The sequence below is a fragment of the Echeneis naucrates genome, chromosome 13 (genome assembly GCF_900963305.1).
Source record: "Echeneis naucrates chromosome 13, fEcheNa1.1, whole genome shotgun sequence".
NCBI lineage: Eukaryota > Metazoa > Chordata > Actinopteri > Carangiformes > Echeneidae > Echeneis > Echeneis naucrates.
In genome coordinates, this window is record NC_042523.1 from 8,559,578 (window position 1) to 8,574,576 (window position 14,999).

The 14,999-nt window shown below is 43.3% G+C and overlaps 1 protein-coding gene across 10 annotated transcripts in view; it reads right to left on the minus strand.

The window, feature by feature from the left end:
- robo1 (roundabout, axon guidance receptor, homolog 1 (Drosophila)) overlaps positions 1-14,999 on the minus strand; it is a 157,363-nt gene that overhangs the window by 108,933 nt on the left and 33,431 nt on the right. The window contains exon 1 of one of the 10 annotated variants that reach the window (XM_029516746.1): positions 13,944-14,872. The exons of the other annotated variants lie outside the window; for them this stretch is intronic. Within the exon in view, the coding sequence (XP_029372606.1) occupies positions 13,944-14,004 (61 nt within the window). The 5' untranslated portion in view covers positions 14,005-14,872. Of the gene's footprint in view, positions 1-13,943; positions 14,873-14,999 lie in introns of those variants that run through there. 10 annotated transcript variants of the gene reach the window in all.

The following is a 14,999-nucleotide window of genomic DNA, read 5'->3' on the forward strand; positions in this document are numbered from 1 at the left end:
CACAGGGAGAACATGCAAACTGCACAGAAAGGCCCCAGGCTGGGAACAGTGCTAACCACTCTGCTGCCATGCACATATTTTCTTCATCTACACCTGAAAATAGATATAGTACACTGGATTTTATGCCATCACAAACTCGCCCAGAGATGTACAGCTGCACTATTTGGAACAATTCCATTTCATTATTTAGTGGCAACATGGCAAATAAGAAGAAGTCTCACAAAAAATCATTTTAATTCTAAAACTGACGTGGTCCTGCAGATAATACTCTAGGTAATCTGTGGTTATAAAAATCATGTCTGTGGAGTTTAATGTTTTTCTGAAGGACAGACAGAAACAGATGTGAAAGCGAGAGCGGCACTTCGACTCTTTAGCAAGATCGAATTAATCTGCCAATTGAAGCTGAATAAAGTTTGTAAAAAATACATATCTGTGCTTCCTGGCTGGTAGAGATGTCTGAAGCACAACTGGGTTAATTAACCCCCATTTGTAGCATATTCCCATCACAGGCTTTTGAACCTGTACACCGTATGCTGAATGGGCCCCGCCCTTTGGTTTGGCTGCTTACAAAGTTAACACCCTTCCCCATGCAAGCGGACTAGTCCTATAGCAACCAGCACCCTTCACCAGAAAAGGCAGGCTAATATGTTTTATTAAAGAGGACTTTGAAGAGCGCTTCCACGATCTGCTCTGCCCATTCCCTTCCTGACTTAGATAGCTCCACTCTAATTTGAAATGGTCTGAAGTTCGGGCGTTTTAAGGGGGAATCATTAACTATTTAGATGTGGCTCACTGTGAGGAGAGCTGTCTAGCAGGCACTGCTGTGTTTGATCAGCAGCTGTTTACTGTAAGTAATTACACTAGATCTGCATGATTAAGATGAAGACTTAAGAGTACAACATACAGTAGGTTACACTCTCATGCTACAGGGTGGCTGCTGAGAATATGCTGGTAGATAATTATTCAGCACTTCATACAGAAGACTAATAAGTGTTTTGTATCTGAGTCCCAAGGGGTTGTATATGTTTTGTGCAGTGAGCCAGAGTGTATCAGTGACATAATGCCATAATGCTTTCTTTGTCCCTCGCTGAATTAGCTGTGTGGATGCTGCATGTGCATATAGCTGTGTATTCTTAGCCGTGCTGATCTCCACAGATCAGTCTGAACAACCCCAGTCACTTCAGCTCCATTACCCCTTGTCAAGGGAAAAAGACCCAGGTGGTGTAAAGGATTACTCTGTCGTGGCATAAACACCCCCCCGCCATCCACCCCTCTCCTACAGGTGCATGATCTTTAAAGATGGTCAGTGAGCTACATTCACACGTTCTCTACCACATTTAGTGGTCTGAGACAGAAACAAATGCAAAGTGGAGACTCCACACCTAAGCCAAGATGTTCAGAATCTCTTTCGCTTCACTTTGAGTCGTCTAACGCTCCCTTTATTTCAAAGCACTGCCCTTCCTTCTCCTCTGCTGCTTTCAACCACCCTCTCTCCTACTTTCTATCCCCCTCATCCCCCCTTGTTCGCTTCCAGAGAGAGAATGTGAGATGAGCTAATGCAATACACAGCCTCACCAAAGGGAAGCTGGGACTTCTTCTGCAAGGATCGGATCGATTGGTGCCTGAGGCAAGATTCTCCTTCTCCCTTAACCCTCTTACTTGCTGGAGCGCTCTGTTTCTTTTTTTTCCTCATTTACTCACTCAGTCGCGCGCACACACAAAGTTACACTATGCTTGAGGGAGTCATTTCTTGCTGTGGAGGTAATTAAAAAAACCTACAATTCTCTGGGACTTTTCTTTTACTGCTGAAAGCGAACTCAGTAATGAACAACACACCATGAGAGCTCAACAGCAACAAGCAGCACAGTGAATTGAAAAGCTTCAGACCCATCTATACAGCCACCACAGACCCAGACACTGACCCATATACTGTGTCTGCGTGTCTTTATGGATTCATGAAGACCTCCAGGGTATCCAACCCCCCCCAAACTCCTCTCAAATCACTGATAGACAGACCGTGATTAGGAGATTTGTAATGGTGCTCAAAAAGCCAAGGCCATTCTATTAGCCATTAGAATCACAAGGCATACATTGTATATTAAAATCATGTGTACCAGCTTCATATCGATTATTTTGTGTCTCGAGGCTAAACTTGATTTTCACCATACAACATGAGTTGATGTGAATCTATATTCCACAAGATCAGCCCTCGCCTCAATCCGATCTCCATGTAAATGTATGCATGTGGCCAGCAGAACAGGGCCCTCACGCCGCAATGAACACTGAGGTCTACACGATTACTGTTATAAGACCAGCTATTAATTTTGCCTCTCCAAATTAGTAGTAGAAGAATCTCATTGAAAACATTTATGTTCGATATAAATAACACGTCACCTGCAAGAAAATGAAATAAACTTATTTACAGCTGATTTACAGCTGTGATGCAAAGGCGTGATTGGATCTCACTACTGCAACTGAAAGCATAGAAAACCACCCAGGAACTCCAACTCTGTTCAGCCTTAGGACAAGGAAAATCCAGTCAGGGTCAGCTCTGTCCAAGTTTGGGTCATTCCTCAAACACAGCATGTTTGTCCTTTGCAATTAAAAGCTCCCGTACACCCACAGGCCACATCGTGTATTGCATTTTTATTACTAATCACCCTCTGCTGAATTAATCTATAGGTGAAGGACAGACATAAAGATGGATAGAGAACCAGAGAGGTAGGCCAGAAGAGAGACAAAAACAATCACCTAGCTGCAGTAATAAGTTCAGGTCCAGTAGTTCTCCTGCCTTAAAAATCTGCTTTTGACTGTTGCAATTCTTTTCTATCGCTACTATCGTGGCACAGAGGGAGAGGAAGGGTGCCAAGCACCTGACCTTTACACTGGAGAACTCACAGGGGAGCGGGTCTGTTGTGACTGTGGCCCCTTGAGGACACAGGATAATGTGTACTATCCTGAATGCTAAAACAACTTCACAGTACACAGTACACAGTAGAGTCCTTCAGTCCGATTCTAGCCTTAAAACAAATGATCCTAGTCTACGATTGCATGTCATTATACAAGCAATATGTTGGTCAAATTAACCCCCCCTCCCCATAAAGATTTTCAAGGTTGCAGTATCTCATAAAATCCAATGCTAAAATTTAAAGGTGTGAAAGCAGCATGTGCCTTATCATTACACCCCATGCCAGTTGCCCAGCTGAGCAAGAGATATGGAATATGGATCAGTGATAAGGACAGCAAAGTACACTAGGGCACTCCCTATCTACAGCTCCTTTAATCTGTGATTAGGGGACTTAAGAGGGATTTATGGCAGCGATAAGAGCAGAGGGCGTGTCCCACGAGGAAGCCAGGCTGAGACTGGAGCCACACCTGCTGGGGACAGGGGCCTCCAATAAATGACCGAAAGATTAGAAAAAAAGGCGTCATTTTCTGTTGAATTAGAGAAGATAACAGAGAAAGAAGGCAGAGATAAGAGGTAAAAACATTGGGAGAGACAGAAACACAGAGAAACAGAAGGGTACCATGCTCCCGTTGATCAGATGACATTAACAGGAAAGTGAAACTGAAGCTTTGACCATTTCAGCATCAGGATCCCACCCTTAAATGAGCCGCATGAATGACTTTGCCAGTTGCATCAGATCAGGGCTGTTTTTAATGTTACACAAGGCTATCGTTTACCCTCCTAAGAGGCAGGATTAGAGCACTGTGTGTGTGTATGGGCACCCAGAGGCGGGGTGATAGAGGGAATGATGGATATCTTTACGGCCTCTTTCTTTCCTCATCTCTTTGTGTCCGTTTACCAAACAGAGCGGAGTAAGGTTACTTCACTTATACTACAGCAGCACTTGAGACCACATATCAGTTTCCCAAAAATAGTACCACTGCCCAATCTGGGCTTTTTTATTCAGAGCCAACCTGTAACACACTACCTATGAGTTAGGACACAACACTGCAACTCAACGCTACACTGTTTGATTGTTTATCTGTATTTGCTGTTATGGAAACTAAGTCCGCATGCTCGCAGATGATTACAATGCTGCTATTGATACTTGAGTGAAAATAGCTTCTGCAGACTAACACAAGCATGATAGAAAAAGTCTTCGTTACTATCAAAGCTAAGACATTGGACAAGGTTAAGGCAGTAATGTGGGAAGTCAGCACCATATATTGATTTATTTCATTTCAAACTATGCGTAGGTAGGATAAACAGGAAAGAAACCATTGCCTAAAATAACCAGTGTGACTTCATCTCTTTATCTTTAGGAAATAACACCTAATAAACTTCCAGGCTCTGTAAACATCAAATCATCCCTGTCGTTGTTTTTGATCACTCTATTGCTGATTTGTCATGTACAATAAAGAGGTGACAAATCTGCTGATGACACCATAAATAAGCAACTCTCCTTCCTTTGCTCAAGGCCGCAGGTTAACAACACAAGCTTATCAGTTTGGGACGGAACTGAAGTTTTCACCAGCCCCAGCTCCTGGTTGTGTCAGCTGGGAAACACATCCCTGGCTCTGGTAGTACAGGCCAAGCTCGGAGTAAGAGAGCGCAGCAGACTGCTCCTTTGGGAGGCTGGGTCCCATCCTGCTCTGGGGCCCCCATCTGGAGCTAAGACAATAGAAGCAGTATTTCTACTTGTGCTGCAGGATTTTCCCAAATGGGCCTGAAACAGTTGGAGGACACCAGGCCACGATCACAAATATGATAAAGGAGTGTTGTTGCTCATGAAACACCTAAAGACAACAAGGCAGTCTTTGTTTCATCCACTTTTAAAAACTCTTAAGCAGAATTATTTTTTTTCCTTTCATTCAAAATCATCACAAACTAAACTATGCTCCCTAGAATTTAAATCTGGATTGCACTACTGTACCACCTCCACTATTGGCTGTCAGGAACATAACAATGTGGAATGCCTGCGAAAAGAAAAGGGGAAGATATACTATCCAATAATGCATTTTTAACAGAAACCCAGGGGACACAATTGTAGATGAGTTGTAGCTGCTTGTGTTGCCACGCTGCTCCAGCGAGTGTCATTAGATACAAATAAAGGCTGTCAAACTCTGCAGAAGGCCACAAGGCCATTCATTCCTGCTGGATAAATAACGTTCCTATGCCTTATTATATCCATTCACTGAGACAAGCAGGAAATCTGTAGAGGTAGAGACTGGGATGCTTGTTAAAAAGCTGCCAATCAAATTGGCTCTGGAGACTGGGCAGATGGGCTGAACAGAGCACAGTGGGTGCAAGCAAGCAAGCAGTCAGTCTGTCTGGATAAGGGTATGTCAGTCTGTCTAGTATCTACATATCAATCTATTCGCAATGTCCATGTCTGTGTGTGACTTTGACCAGACTGTTGAACTGTTGAGCAGCATATTCACAGCCGTGGCCACTTCTCATGAAAGGACTCCAACATGGACAGCAGTGTCAAGGATGCCAGTCCTTCAGCAGAGCAGTGAAGTCAGAGAAAAATGTGTAATTAATATGGAGGCCAGATGTCAGGCTTAGACCCTCTATTAGGAAGCTTCTGTATGTGACGGCACAGTCAAGGTTTGGAGCATTGGTGGAGGATTATGGAGAAGAAGCCCAAGGGAGCACGGGTGGGCTATTACTCCTTGTTTTTGTTTTCCAGCGTTGCCAGTTTTTAATGAGGTTTGACCACTGTGATCTCAATGATACATCAAAGCAGCCTGCAACAGCAGGGTAGAAGAAGCAGGGGTAATTGAATATGCTGCTACATTTATTTCCCAACAGGAGACAGCAAGAGTCTCTCTGCTGACTACTTCCATGAGCTGCCAGACGTGAAATCCTCAAGAGATTAATAGATTGTATTTCAGCAAAGCAATTGGTTCAGTATTTTGAAAAACACATATACATTTAAAAAAAAACTGGCAGTGTGGGCATGTATTATGAAGGTAACAGATGTTTTATTTTACACACTTTGTTAGGCAATGGTTGCAGAAGAATGGGTACAGCAATGGATTGATGTAAATAAGGTATGATCTAAATCACAATCTGCTTTCTGCTTAGTTTGTACAGCAGTAACAATCAGTGCCGCTCAGCCCAAGGTCGCTCTCTGGACTGACTGAGCATTATTTCGGCTGCTACAACTGGCCACGAGGGGCCTGTGAAGGGTGGTGGGGAGTGAAGGGAACACGAGAGAGGGAGGGGCTGGACAGCAGTGAGGAGGAGGAAGGACCAGCACACTCAGCTGGCACAACCCGGCCACAGGGAGTATGGCATTTGGGCCTGGTGCCAAGAAAAAGAGCAGCTCTGAAGAGATGCCAAAGTGAATTGAGGCAGGCACGGCCAAAAAGCACCTAATGCTTTTTAAATGCTATTTACTTGATGGCAGTGGCTGATATGGGTCTACTGTTGGACCGGTGTTACATTACAGTCCCTGAGAGCAGAGCCGATGACCTTAACTGCTTATGTAGGCTATTCTAAATGTTCGGCCAAACACATTCTAAAGCAAATCTCAGACAGCTGGGTGTTGAAGGGGAATTTCTGTTACACCACGGAGCCCAGGGCACAACCATAATGTCTGAGTACAGAAACTTGGCACATTTCCTTCTGCTGCCCTTTAGGTTAAAAGGGTAAGCATGGAGCACATAGCACTGAAGTGACAATGTGTGCAAGCTTGCGTATGTGCATGCACGTATGTAAGAGAGATTCATAAACTGAAGCTGTGGATATGAGGTATGATCAAAGAGAATGTGGCTCCCAGAGGAATAAGCATAGGTTAAGACTCGGTGGAGCCAGTTTCTTGTGTGGCAAGAGCCCAGAGACACCAGCACGGGCCTGCTGAGTGGGGCATGGCCTGGGTCCAGCCAAATGGAACACAAATTGCCCCAAACTGTTCAAAACCTGGCCTGGAAAAATGAAAGTGGGATGTAAGGCATGCCATGTGATGCACAGTAAATATTTGGTCAAAATTAATGAAGGGGCAGTGTCTGCCAAGAAACCTTTTTCTAGACATCCACAGAGGGGAGACTTTGCCCAGTCTGGCATGAAAATGAAATTTCCTTCTCCTTACAACTGCTCACTGGCCTGTCTACTTTCCAGCACCCACTTACCACGTCCTCCACTCAAAGAGCATACAAACTGTCCAGGTACACTGTGTATCAAACCAATACTGTTTTCTTTTCATGGTATAACCCAAAATAACTTGTTCGTAAATGTTTCCCAGACCCGTAATTCCCATCTGTCACTTTTGTACAACTGACAGCAGAAACACTGTCAGATATTTGAATAAAATTGTTGGAAACACAGGAGGAGGGAGAGGGGGGGGCTCCATTCTGTGCAAGACAGCTGCGATGACAAACGCACAAGAGGAAATATCCTTCTCATCAACAGCCTTTCAAACTGTTATGTAAGTAGAAATAAGCACCCTTAGGGCATTTCTATTTTCCACTCATACTGAATTTCATCGATTTTCCTCAAACTTCTCCTTTAAAAAGTGATCAACGTTGAGGCAGCCAGTAAAGAGGCATATGAGAGATAGCACTTTGTATGGAATGTCATCCATCACTTATGCTTTATTAATATCTCAGTAAGTGTTTAGTCTGCACCACTGTACCAAACAGAGAAAAACTAGAATATGACAGCTAATATAAAACCTGTATGCTCCAGAGCTCCGAGTTGAAATGAATGAATTTCATGGAATCATGCAAGCATAAAAGAAAAGCAAATGCAAAGAACCAAGGCGCTCAATCAAAGTCACGGGATAAAGGAAACACTTAATTTTGGCTTTGGTCAGAGAGAGGAAGCCAAATACCCTTCAAGATGCCCAGATTAAAGCCGTGAGCAGAGGTGGCGTTTCAAGTGAATTGCGTGCTCTGATTAGGGGACATAATGAGATGGGATAAACACTGGCTGTCAAGACTGGATGTCAGAGAGAATCACAACAGTTAAGTAGGGCAGCATTCGTCACAGAGCAAATTCAGACGTTTTCCAACAATGTTTTCTGAGCCAAAGGATGTCAGATTACTAAATCCTGCATGGAAATGAAGGTGAGGCTGAGAACCTCTAAAGTGCACTTTTAATAGTTAGAGCTATGAGGCTTGCGATTAAGACTTGGTGACAGACATGTTGCCAAATGCAAAAGCAATTTTGTGCTTAAGGCCCAAAGAGCCTTAAGCACAAAGAGTCTCTTGCCCTGTCACTACAATTGTTATTCAATTAGAGCTGTCATTGTGTAAGCAAAAGAGAAGAGATGTGGGAGGGAGAAAGAGTGACTGCATAAGAGGGAGGATTGTACAGTAAAGTGGGACTGAACAGTGACAGAGAGGACTGATAAACAGCTCTTTCAGTGTGGAGAAATATAATTTAAAAGCTTTCCAAAAAGGTGCGACTGCAGGGGCTTTCAGTTGAAGTAAAAAGGACGCTCACTGTTCAGACATTTCAATGGTGTTTGCATGTTTTACAAAAATCAAGTTCCGCCACACACACAATATGCGCTGCAAGGACAATTAGGAGAAAGAAATGTTAGGGATTTTTGTGTGTGTTAATTTCAATGGTGACACTAGGTCTAAGGGAAATTTGCAATTTGCAAAAAAAAAAAAAAAAAAAAAGAAAAGAAAGTAGGTAAGCCTGATAATAAATCAGGATCAGAGTTAATCTCCCAACTCAGAGCGACTCTGTATTTACATGTTGCAGATTTGCCCAGTTATTTGGATCTCCCTCACCATGGTTACAGCTGAATGATGGGAGCCCTTCCAAAAGCAGCCCTGTAATACTGAATTTCAAGGTCACCTTCGCATTAATTATGTTTTCCAGCACTTCCTCTTAAATAGTGCACACACCCCCTACTTTTATCACCCTCTTTTGAGTGACACAATTAGTCCCCACGAGCTTGTGCATGAAGTTGTTGATAAAGCTCTGGATCAAAACGTCTAAATCTTCAAATGCATCCATTGGATTTTGTGAATAAAACAATGTTTAAATGTTTAAAATAAGTAGGGAAAGATATTTGATCAGGACGGACAGCCTTGTCAGCAGGGGAATTCTTCACTACAATATAGATATGGGGGGGAGGGGGGCAAAGGCATTAATCAACTAATTAGCAGTCTCTCTTTTAACTGCTAATTTAATCTATTCCCCTCAGTTTCTTTAATGGTATTTTCTCCTGTCAGTTATAACCAAAGGGAAGTTTAGCATTTCAAAAGTGTATCCAGGCCTTGCAAGGCGAGGGTAATAGAATGGCCACAGAGGCTGGGAGGAGGCCTGAGCTCAGGGAGTGGGAAAGAAAAGAAGGACACTGGGGAAAGGCTGTCCTCAATGCCATCTCTCAGTCTCCCCAGTGGAGAAAATGAAAGGGAGGGTGGGCTGAGCCTTTTTAAAATGCACAACGCAGAGCACCCCACGGTAGCATAGCTTCAACCACCCCAGCAAACGCCAGGCCTAGGGCAAGCCTTCTGGGAGTTCCTGAGCATGCAGAAATTAGACACGAGGCATGTTGGTTCTTCAACATTTCATTGAAGCAAACCTGCAATGCCACACTGAGGATTTGCACCAGGATCTTTTATTTACTCAGCACTTCTAAAACTCAACCTCACCTCTACCCAGATGTCCACCTTTAAAGAAAAAATAACACCACCAGTATCCTTGCCTCACAGTTTTCCACCACTATCAACCTAATCAGCAGTTTCGCTACCACGAGGGAACAGTGAAAATATGCAATGTGAGCACAGCGAGCCAGATCAAGAGTATTCCCAGAGCTGGTGTATCATGGTATGTTTGACTGCTGTGTCCCCCCCTTCGTCCTCCACCCCCTTCTACCCCCTTCCACTCCCTGGGGTAGCCTTTGTGTTGCTGCACCCCCTCCTATTACCATCTACACTCCTCACACACCCTTACTCCCCCCCAAATCATTCTCTTCCCCTCCTCCATGCCTCACAATCGTCCTGTTAAGGCGACACAATGTGGCCTCCCCGTCCCCAAAGGCTTTTTCCCCCTGCATGTCGGCTGGCTTTATTTAAGAAAGGCTCTGAGCTGACCAGCCACAAAAAAAGGCATGTCTTAAAAAATTGGGCCAAAACAAAAAAAAAAAAAAGGAAAGAAAGCGGGGGATGGGTAAGAGGATGAAGAGATTCCTTAAGCCCCCTTTCACTCGCCCACACATACACAAGCACACACCCCACCTCTCAGTTTTTCCTTTCTTACCCACATCTATATTAGTGGAGTCACTGGGAATCTAATCCACAGTGAAGCTACATCAAGTAATTATGCACATGCAGTGATGATTCAAACGTGGATTAGTGTTATGTAATTTATTCATGTATCACCATCTCAAGCACAAGCTTTTTTCACAGCTGTGGGAATTATATACATGCCATGGGTGACCCAAGACAGAAACCAGCCAACACCTTTCATCCTAGGAGGACACACCATTTATCACTTCTGTACCGAATGGCAATAGGGAATGTTTGCCCCTCCACATCACTGTCAGAACGAGGTGCATTAACTACACAGACTAACACATGATAACATAACACATAATATCCTGGACACGCCTACTGCCACATGGCATCTAGAAACTCCAGACTAAAAAGCTTATACGATGTTATGCTCCAGAGTATTCTTGGTATAGACAGCTTAACTCTGTCTGCTATATGTTTTTAGATCTTACACTCACAGACAACTGTCAGTTAAAATCCTACATGCTAAGTGAGTCATTGCTACAAACAACATCAGTGAATGATGAGCTGAAGCTTAGAGAACTGAGGTAAGATGCTGCAGCTCATTGCTGAGGAGTTTGAAATACCAAGAGGTTAACACAGAAGGCACTGGGGTATATCCACAGCTTCATAAAATGATCCCAATCCTCTTTGCTGAAACGAATTTCACTCAGGCTGCAGCCATGGCAAATTACAACCTATTGACGTCAGATGGATTTGGTAATTAATCCAATTAAGCAGTGCTTTAAGGTCATTAAAGCAAAAGCATTTGGGGGAAAGCAGATCATTAAGAGTCACTGCCTAATTTATCTGCCCTCAAACAAACTGCTCTGAAATGTTTATCTACTCAGTCATTAATGACTTAGCCACGGTTCTCCTGAACAGGAAGGAAGGACACGGGTCGTCCTCCCACATTCCTCCATGTGGTATCACTAAGCTAAAGTCTGCCTAATCCTGGATCATAGGGTGTCAAAACCTGCTTGATTTGGATTAGGATCAGTTTAATGTGCATTAGTGGTTATAGAAATGTAGCTTTATGGACACCATCACCTCGCGCAGGTGTGACATTTTTCAAATCAGGTGAAGAGGGGATACAACCTCTCTCTTCATTATGTTTTTCCAACACATCTACTGTTCATAAGCAGCATCAGTTAAGGGGCTTAAACTCTGAAAAACAACATGATTTCAAAGCTGTTCGGAATACCACAACACTTATTCACAATGCCGACAGAGAGAAGTGGGTAGCTGAGAGAGAAAGTGAAGGGAAGAGGTTGGCTTTAATGAGGGTTTGCAGGTGAACAGTGATGGCGAGAGGACAGGAGACAGCGATGGGTCTCACCTGCAGCCCCAGGTCATTAATTGGCTCTGCAGCCCTCTGTGCCCTGTCATATGATCATGATGTAGGACGTGCAAGGGCTGTGTAATTTATCAGCACTTACGACTCAATTTGTCAAACCTCACGGGGTACGTGCTTCTGCGATTGCCAGGGCACCCCTCCCACTGTTTTTTCTATCAGTCGGATATACTGTTATACTTGCTGTTATGCTGCTTTATTATGCTTGGGTATAATAACCCAGAGAGAATTTACTTGATTTCAAGTAAAAAAGGAAAATAAATGCAGTCTAATATTAAAAAAAAAAAAAAATAGATCCAATTCAAACAGCCCTCATCTCTTTAAAGTAACCTGAAGTGTAAGAAGTGCAGCCACCTCTTGCCTACATCTAGATGGAACTTCTGAGTTGAGCACGAGGTCTGACGAACACTTGGAGAAGAGATAACAACCATTTGGTGTGTAGTGGGAGGACAGTTAACCTGATAACAGGGCGAGATGTTATAGATAGAGGTATCAATTTACAACTTTCAGAGAGCGCAAGGCAGTATGTTGCCACGAGTTTGATGGGGGATAAAGGTCGTCTTATCTTGCTCACTTTATTTCACACATAAGGTGGTACAAAAAAAAAACCTGATAAACCAGCCAACAATATGAAAATTGTCTTCATGTGATCCGTAGAGATTTTACTAAACATCATTAGAAATTTATTTAAGAGATTTGATATCTTCTCAACACCAGAATGGAGTCATTATCCCTCTAATTAGCAGCAAAAATGAATTTTTTCCTGGCAAGTGGCAACTAATCCAATTTTCCTGACCCTTGTGTGTAATCCACAACCAATCCTTTGAGTATCTGCAGCCCAGTCCATCTCTATTAGCAGTCCCTATTCTCACGCCTCTCTCAAGAAAACCACCAGACATCCCCACAGCTAGGCGTAATCGGAAACCCTGGTGTCTGACAGTCTTTCTCGCAGAAGAGGTCCATTACTGGCTCAACTCGAGCTCAAGATCCAGGGGTAAACCAGATGGAGCCGCCACCAACAGTTATGAGCACTAACCTCTGAACCTGTTTCCTGGTTGGGTGTTAGGAGTGTTTCCTTAAACTACTCTAGTGTCACACAGGTTTTTCCTATCTCATCTCTGCCGCTCAGGAAAATACAAAGACCCAATTCAGGAAGCAAATCAGGGAACATGAGTAATATTTAAAAATGAAAGAAGTAATCACTCAAAATTGAGAGAATGCAGCCATCAGACACCTAACCTAACCTGATAATTTGGTTTTACAATGTTTCAGGGTGTGCTTTTGAATGTACTGGGGAGACAACAGTGAATTCAGTTTGAGCATTATTCAGTTTTCTGGCCTTAAAGAGGGAAAGACTTGGCTTTTAGCACCATCTGGAAACACACTACATGTGAGCCATGGTGACTTTACAGGTTTAAACTTGAAAACAATTACGCAGACTATTACTTAGGTAATTATGTGTGTGTTGGCGGTATAATAACAGTAGCAGAGGGCCTTTGTGTTGCTGCCGGTTCTCTGGGCCGAGTAGTTTTATTGTGAGTATTATGCAAATAGATGAAATGTATGTCATTTGCATTAAAGAATGGCTTTCAACAGGTTTTTTATATTTTGTGTAAAAGGCCTTGTTATGTCCCGTTGAGGACACACACTTAAGGTCTTATTATTGCACCACAGACTCGCTTCCTCATAACTCAGAGGTAAGTGACCTGAAAAACCCTAGCCATAATGGTCCATGAGCTCTATGACAACACCCATGTGATGGTCGATGAGGAATACTGTAAAAGGTAGTAAGCAAAAATACAGAAGAATCGAAAGCAGTGTTGTAGCTTCACATAAAAACTTCTGGCCACTCAAGGTACCGAAGACTATAAAACTGTTCTTTAATATGTTGCAGATGACCAGATTCAAAACATAAGGAAAAAAAGTTTCACTCAGCAGTAAAAGCCATCTCAAGCAGAATCGTGTCATGCAGGGAAACTTGGTCTCCAGTGTGGCTGGTGCTGTCTGTTTGACCAATGATAGCTGCTCTCTACATTCATCCCACATGGCTTCAGCAGTTTGTGTGTGACTTTATGTGTGCTCAGCTCTTGAAGATTTAGATGACCCTATTGAGTTGACTTTCTTGGTAATGGGAAAAAATATTTCTGATATGAATCTGTACATTTGCCCTTTAGCAAGCATTTTTTTTCTCACTGAGAAGGCATGTATTTTAATAAGACAGGATCAGTCAGACTGACTAACAATGCAATGATTATAATTTGCATTTTTATGAAAAATCCATTGCAATATTTTCCTCCACTGACTTTTGGGCTCACAATTCAACTTGTGAAAATAAATAAATAAGTAGAAAAGCAAAGAGAAAAGCTAACAGATAGCTGGTAATAAAGATGACTGGCTTGCTTACCTGAGCACACATGGAAAATTCCTAACAGAAATACAAATCCAGTAAAAGTTGGAGACATCATTCAACGTCTCTCCAATGAGAAATGTTCTAGTGTAATCCAAATTATTCAAAAAACAACTGAGGCATCCACTCCTTCATGTCAGACTGGGAAAACCAAAACCTCAGAATCCAGACTTTGAAAAATTATCACCCAGATTTTGGTTTGGGGGGGGAGAAAAAAAAAAAGAAAAGAAAGGAGAAGAAGCAGCTAAATGTCACAGCAGTCCACCAGCAGTTTATCAGGAGCTGGTTCGGGCTTTGTGGTTGTAGATGAGATGAGATGGGAATATAACAGAAAAACAGTTCCAAACAGCCCGGAGATTCGGCACAGGTTTTGTTGGAGAGGATCAGCTGAACTGAGTGGGGGGCATGTGTTAGAGCCAGAGAACAAAATCTGAGCAGACACAGACACAGATCTATCCTTTCTTTGAATTCATCCCGTTAGTGCCAGCCGGCCGAGCTCCTGCAGACCATTTAAGCTCCTTTTGTGCAAATCAGGAGCCAAACCACAAAATCCACCGCAAACTAAAAGTTCCCTCAGAAGTGAGGAAAAGGACTCGAGCCGTCGCTGTATAATCCGGGAATTAAAAAAAAAAAAACAAAAGTAAAAAAAAAAGAGAGAGGCTCCGTCCCTGTAGTCACATTATTCGGTCCAGTTTTGAATGTGTCAGCGGAGATCGGAAACTTTGCGAGTGAAGTCCTGTCCTCCGCTCATCCAGCCAGAATCAGGGCAACTTTTCCATCACTCTCCCCTCCAGGTCGGTCCTCCTCCTCCAGAGCCGATCCCGGCGCGTCGCACAGCCCGAACCTCAGTCAGGATAGAGGGGGGACACTCGGATTCATACTCACAGCATTTCATTCAAGGAGAGCGGATTGCCTCGACAATTGGTATGCGCCTTTCTACCCCCTCCAAAGACCCGGCAATGTTTCCCAGAGAGGAAATTTAACCTCTTCCCGCCTGGATCGCGTTGAGCGGCGCATTGAACGCAGCTCTCATCGGCAGGATGCTGGATTTAC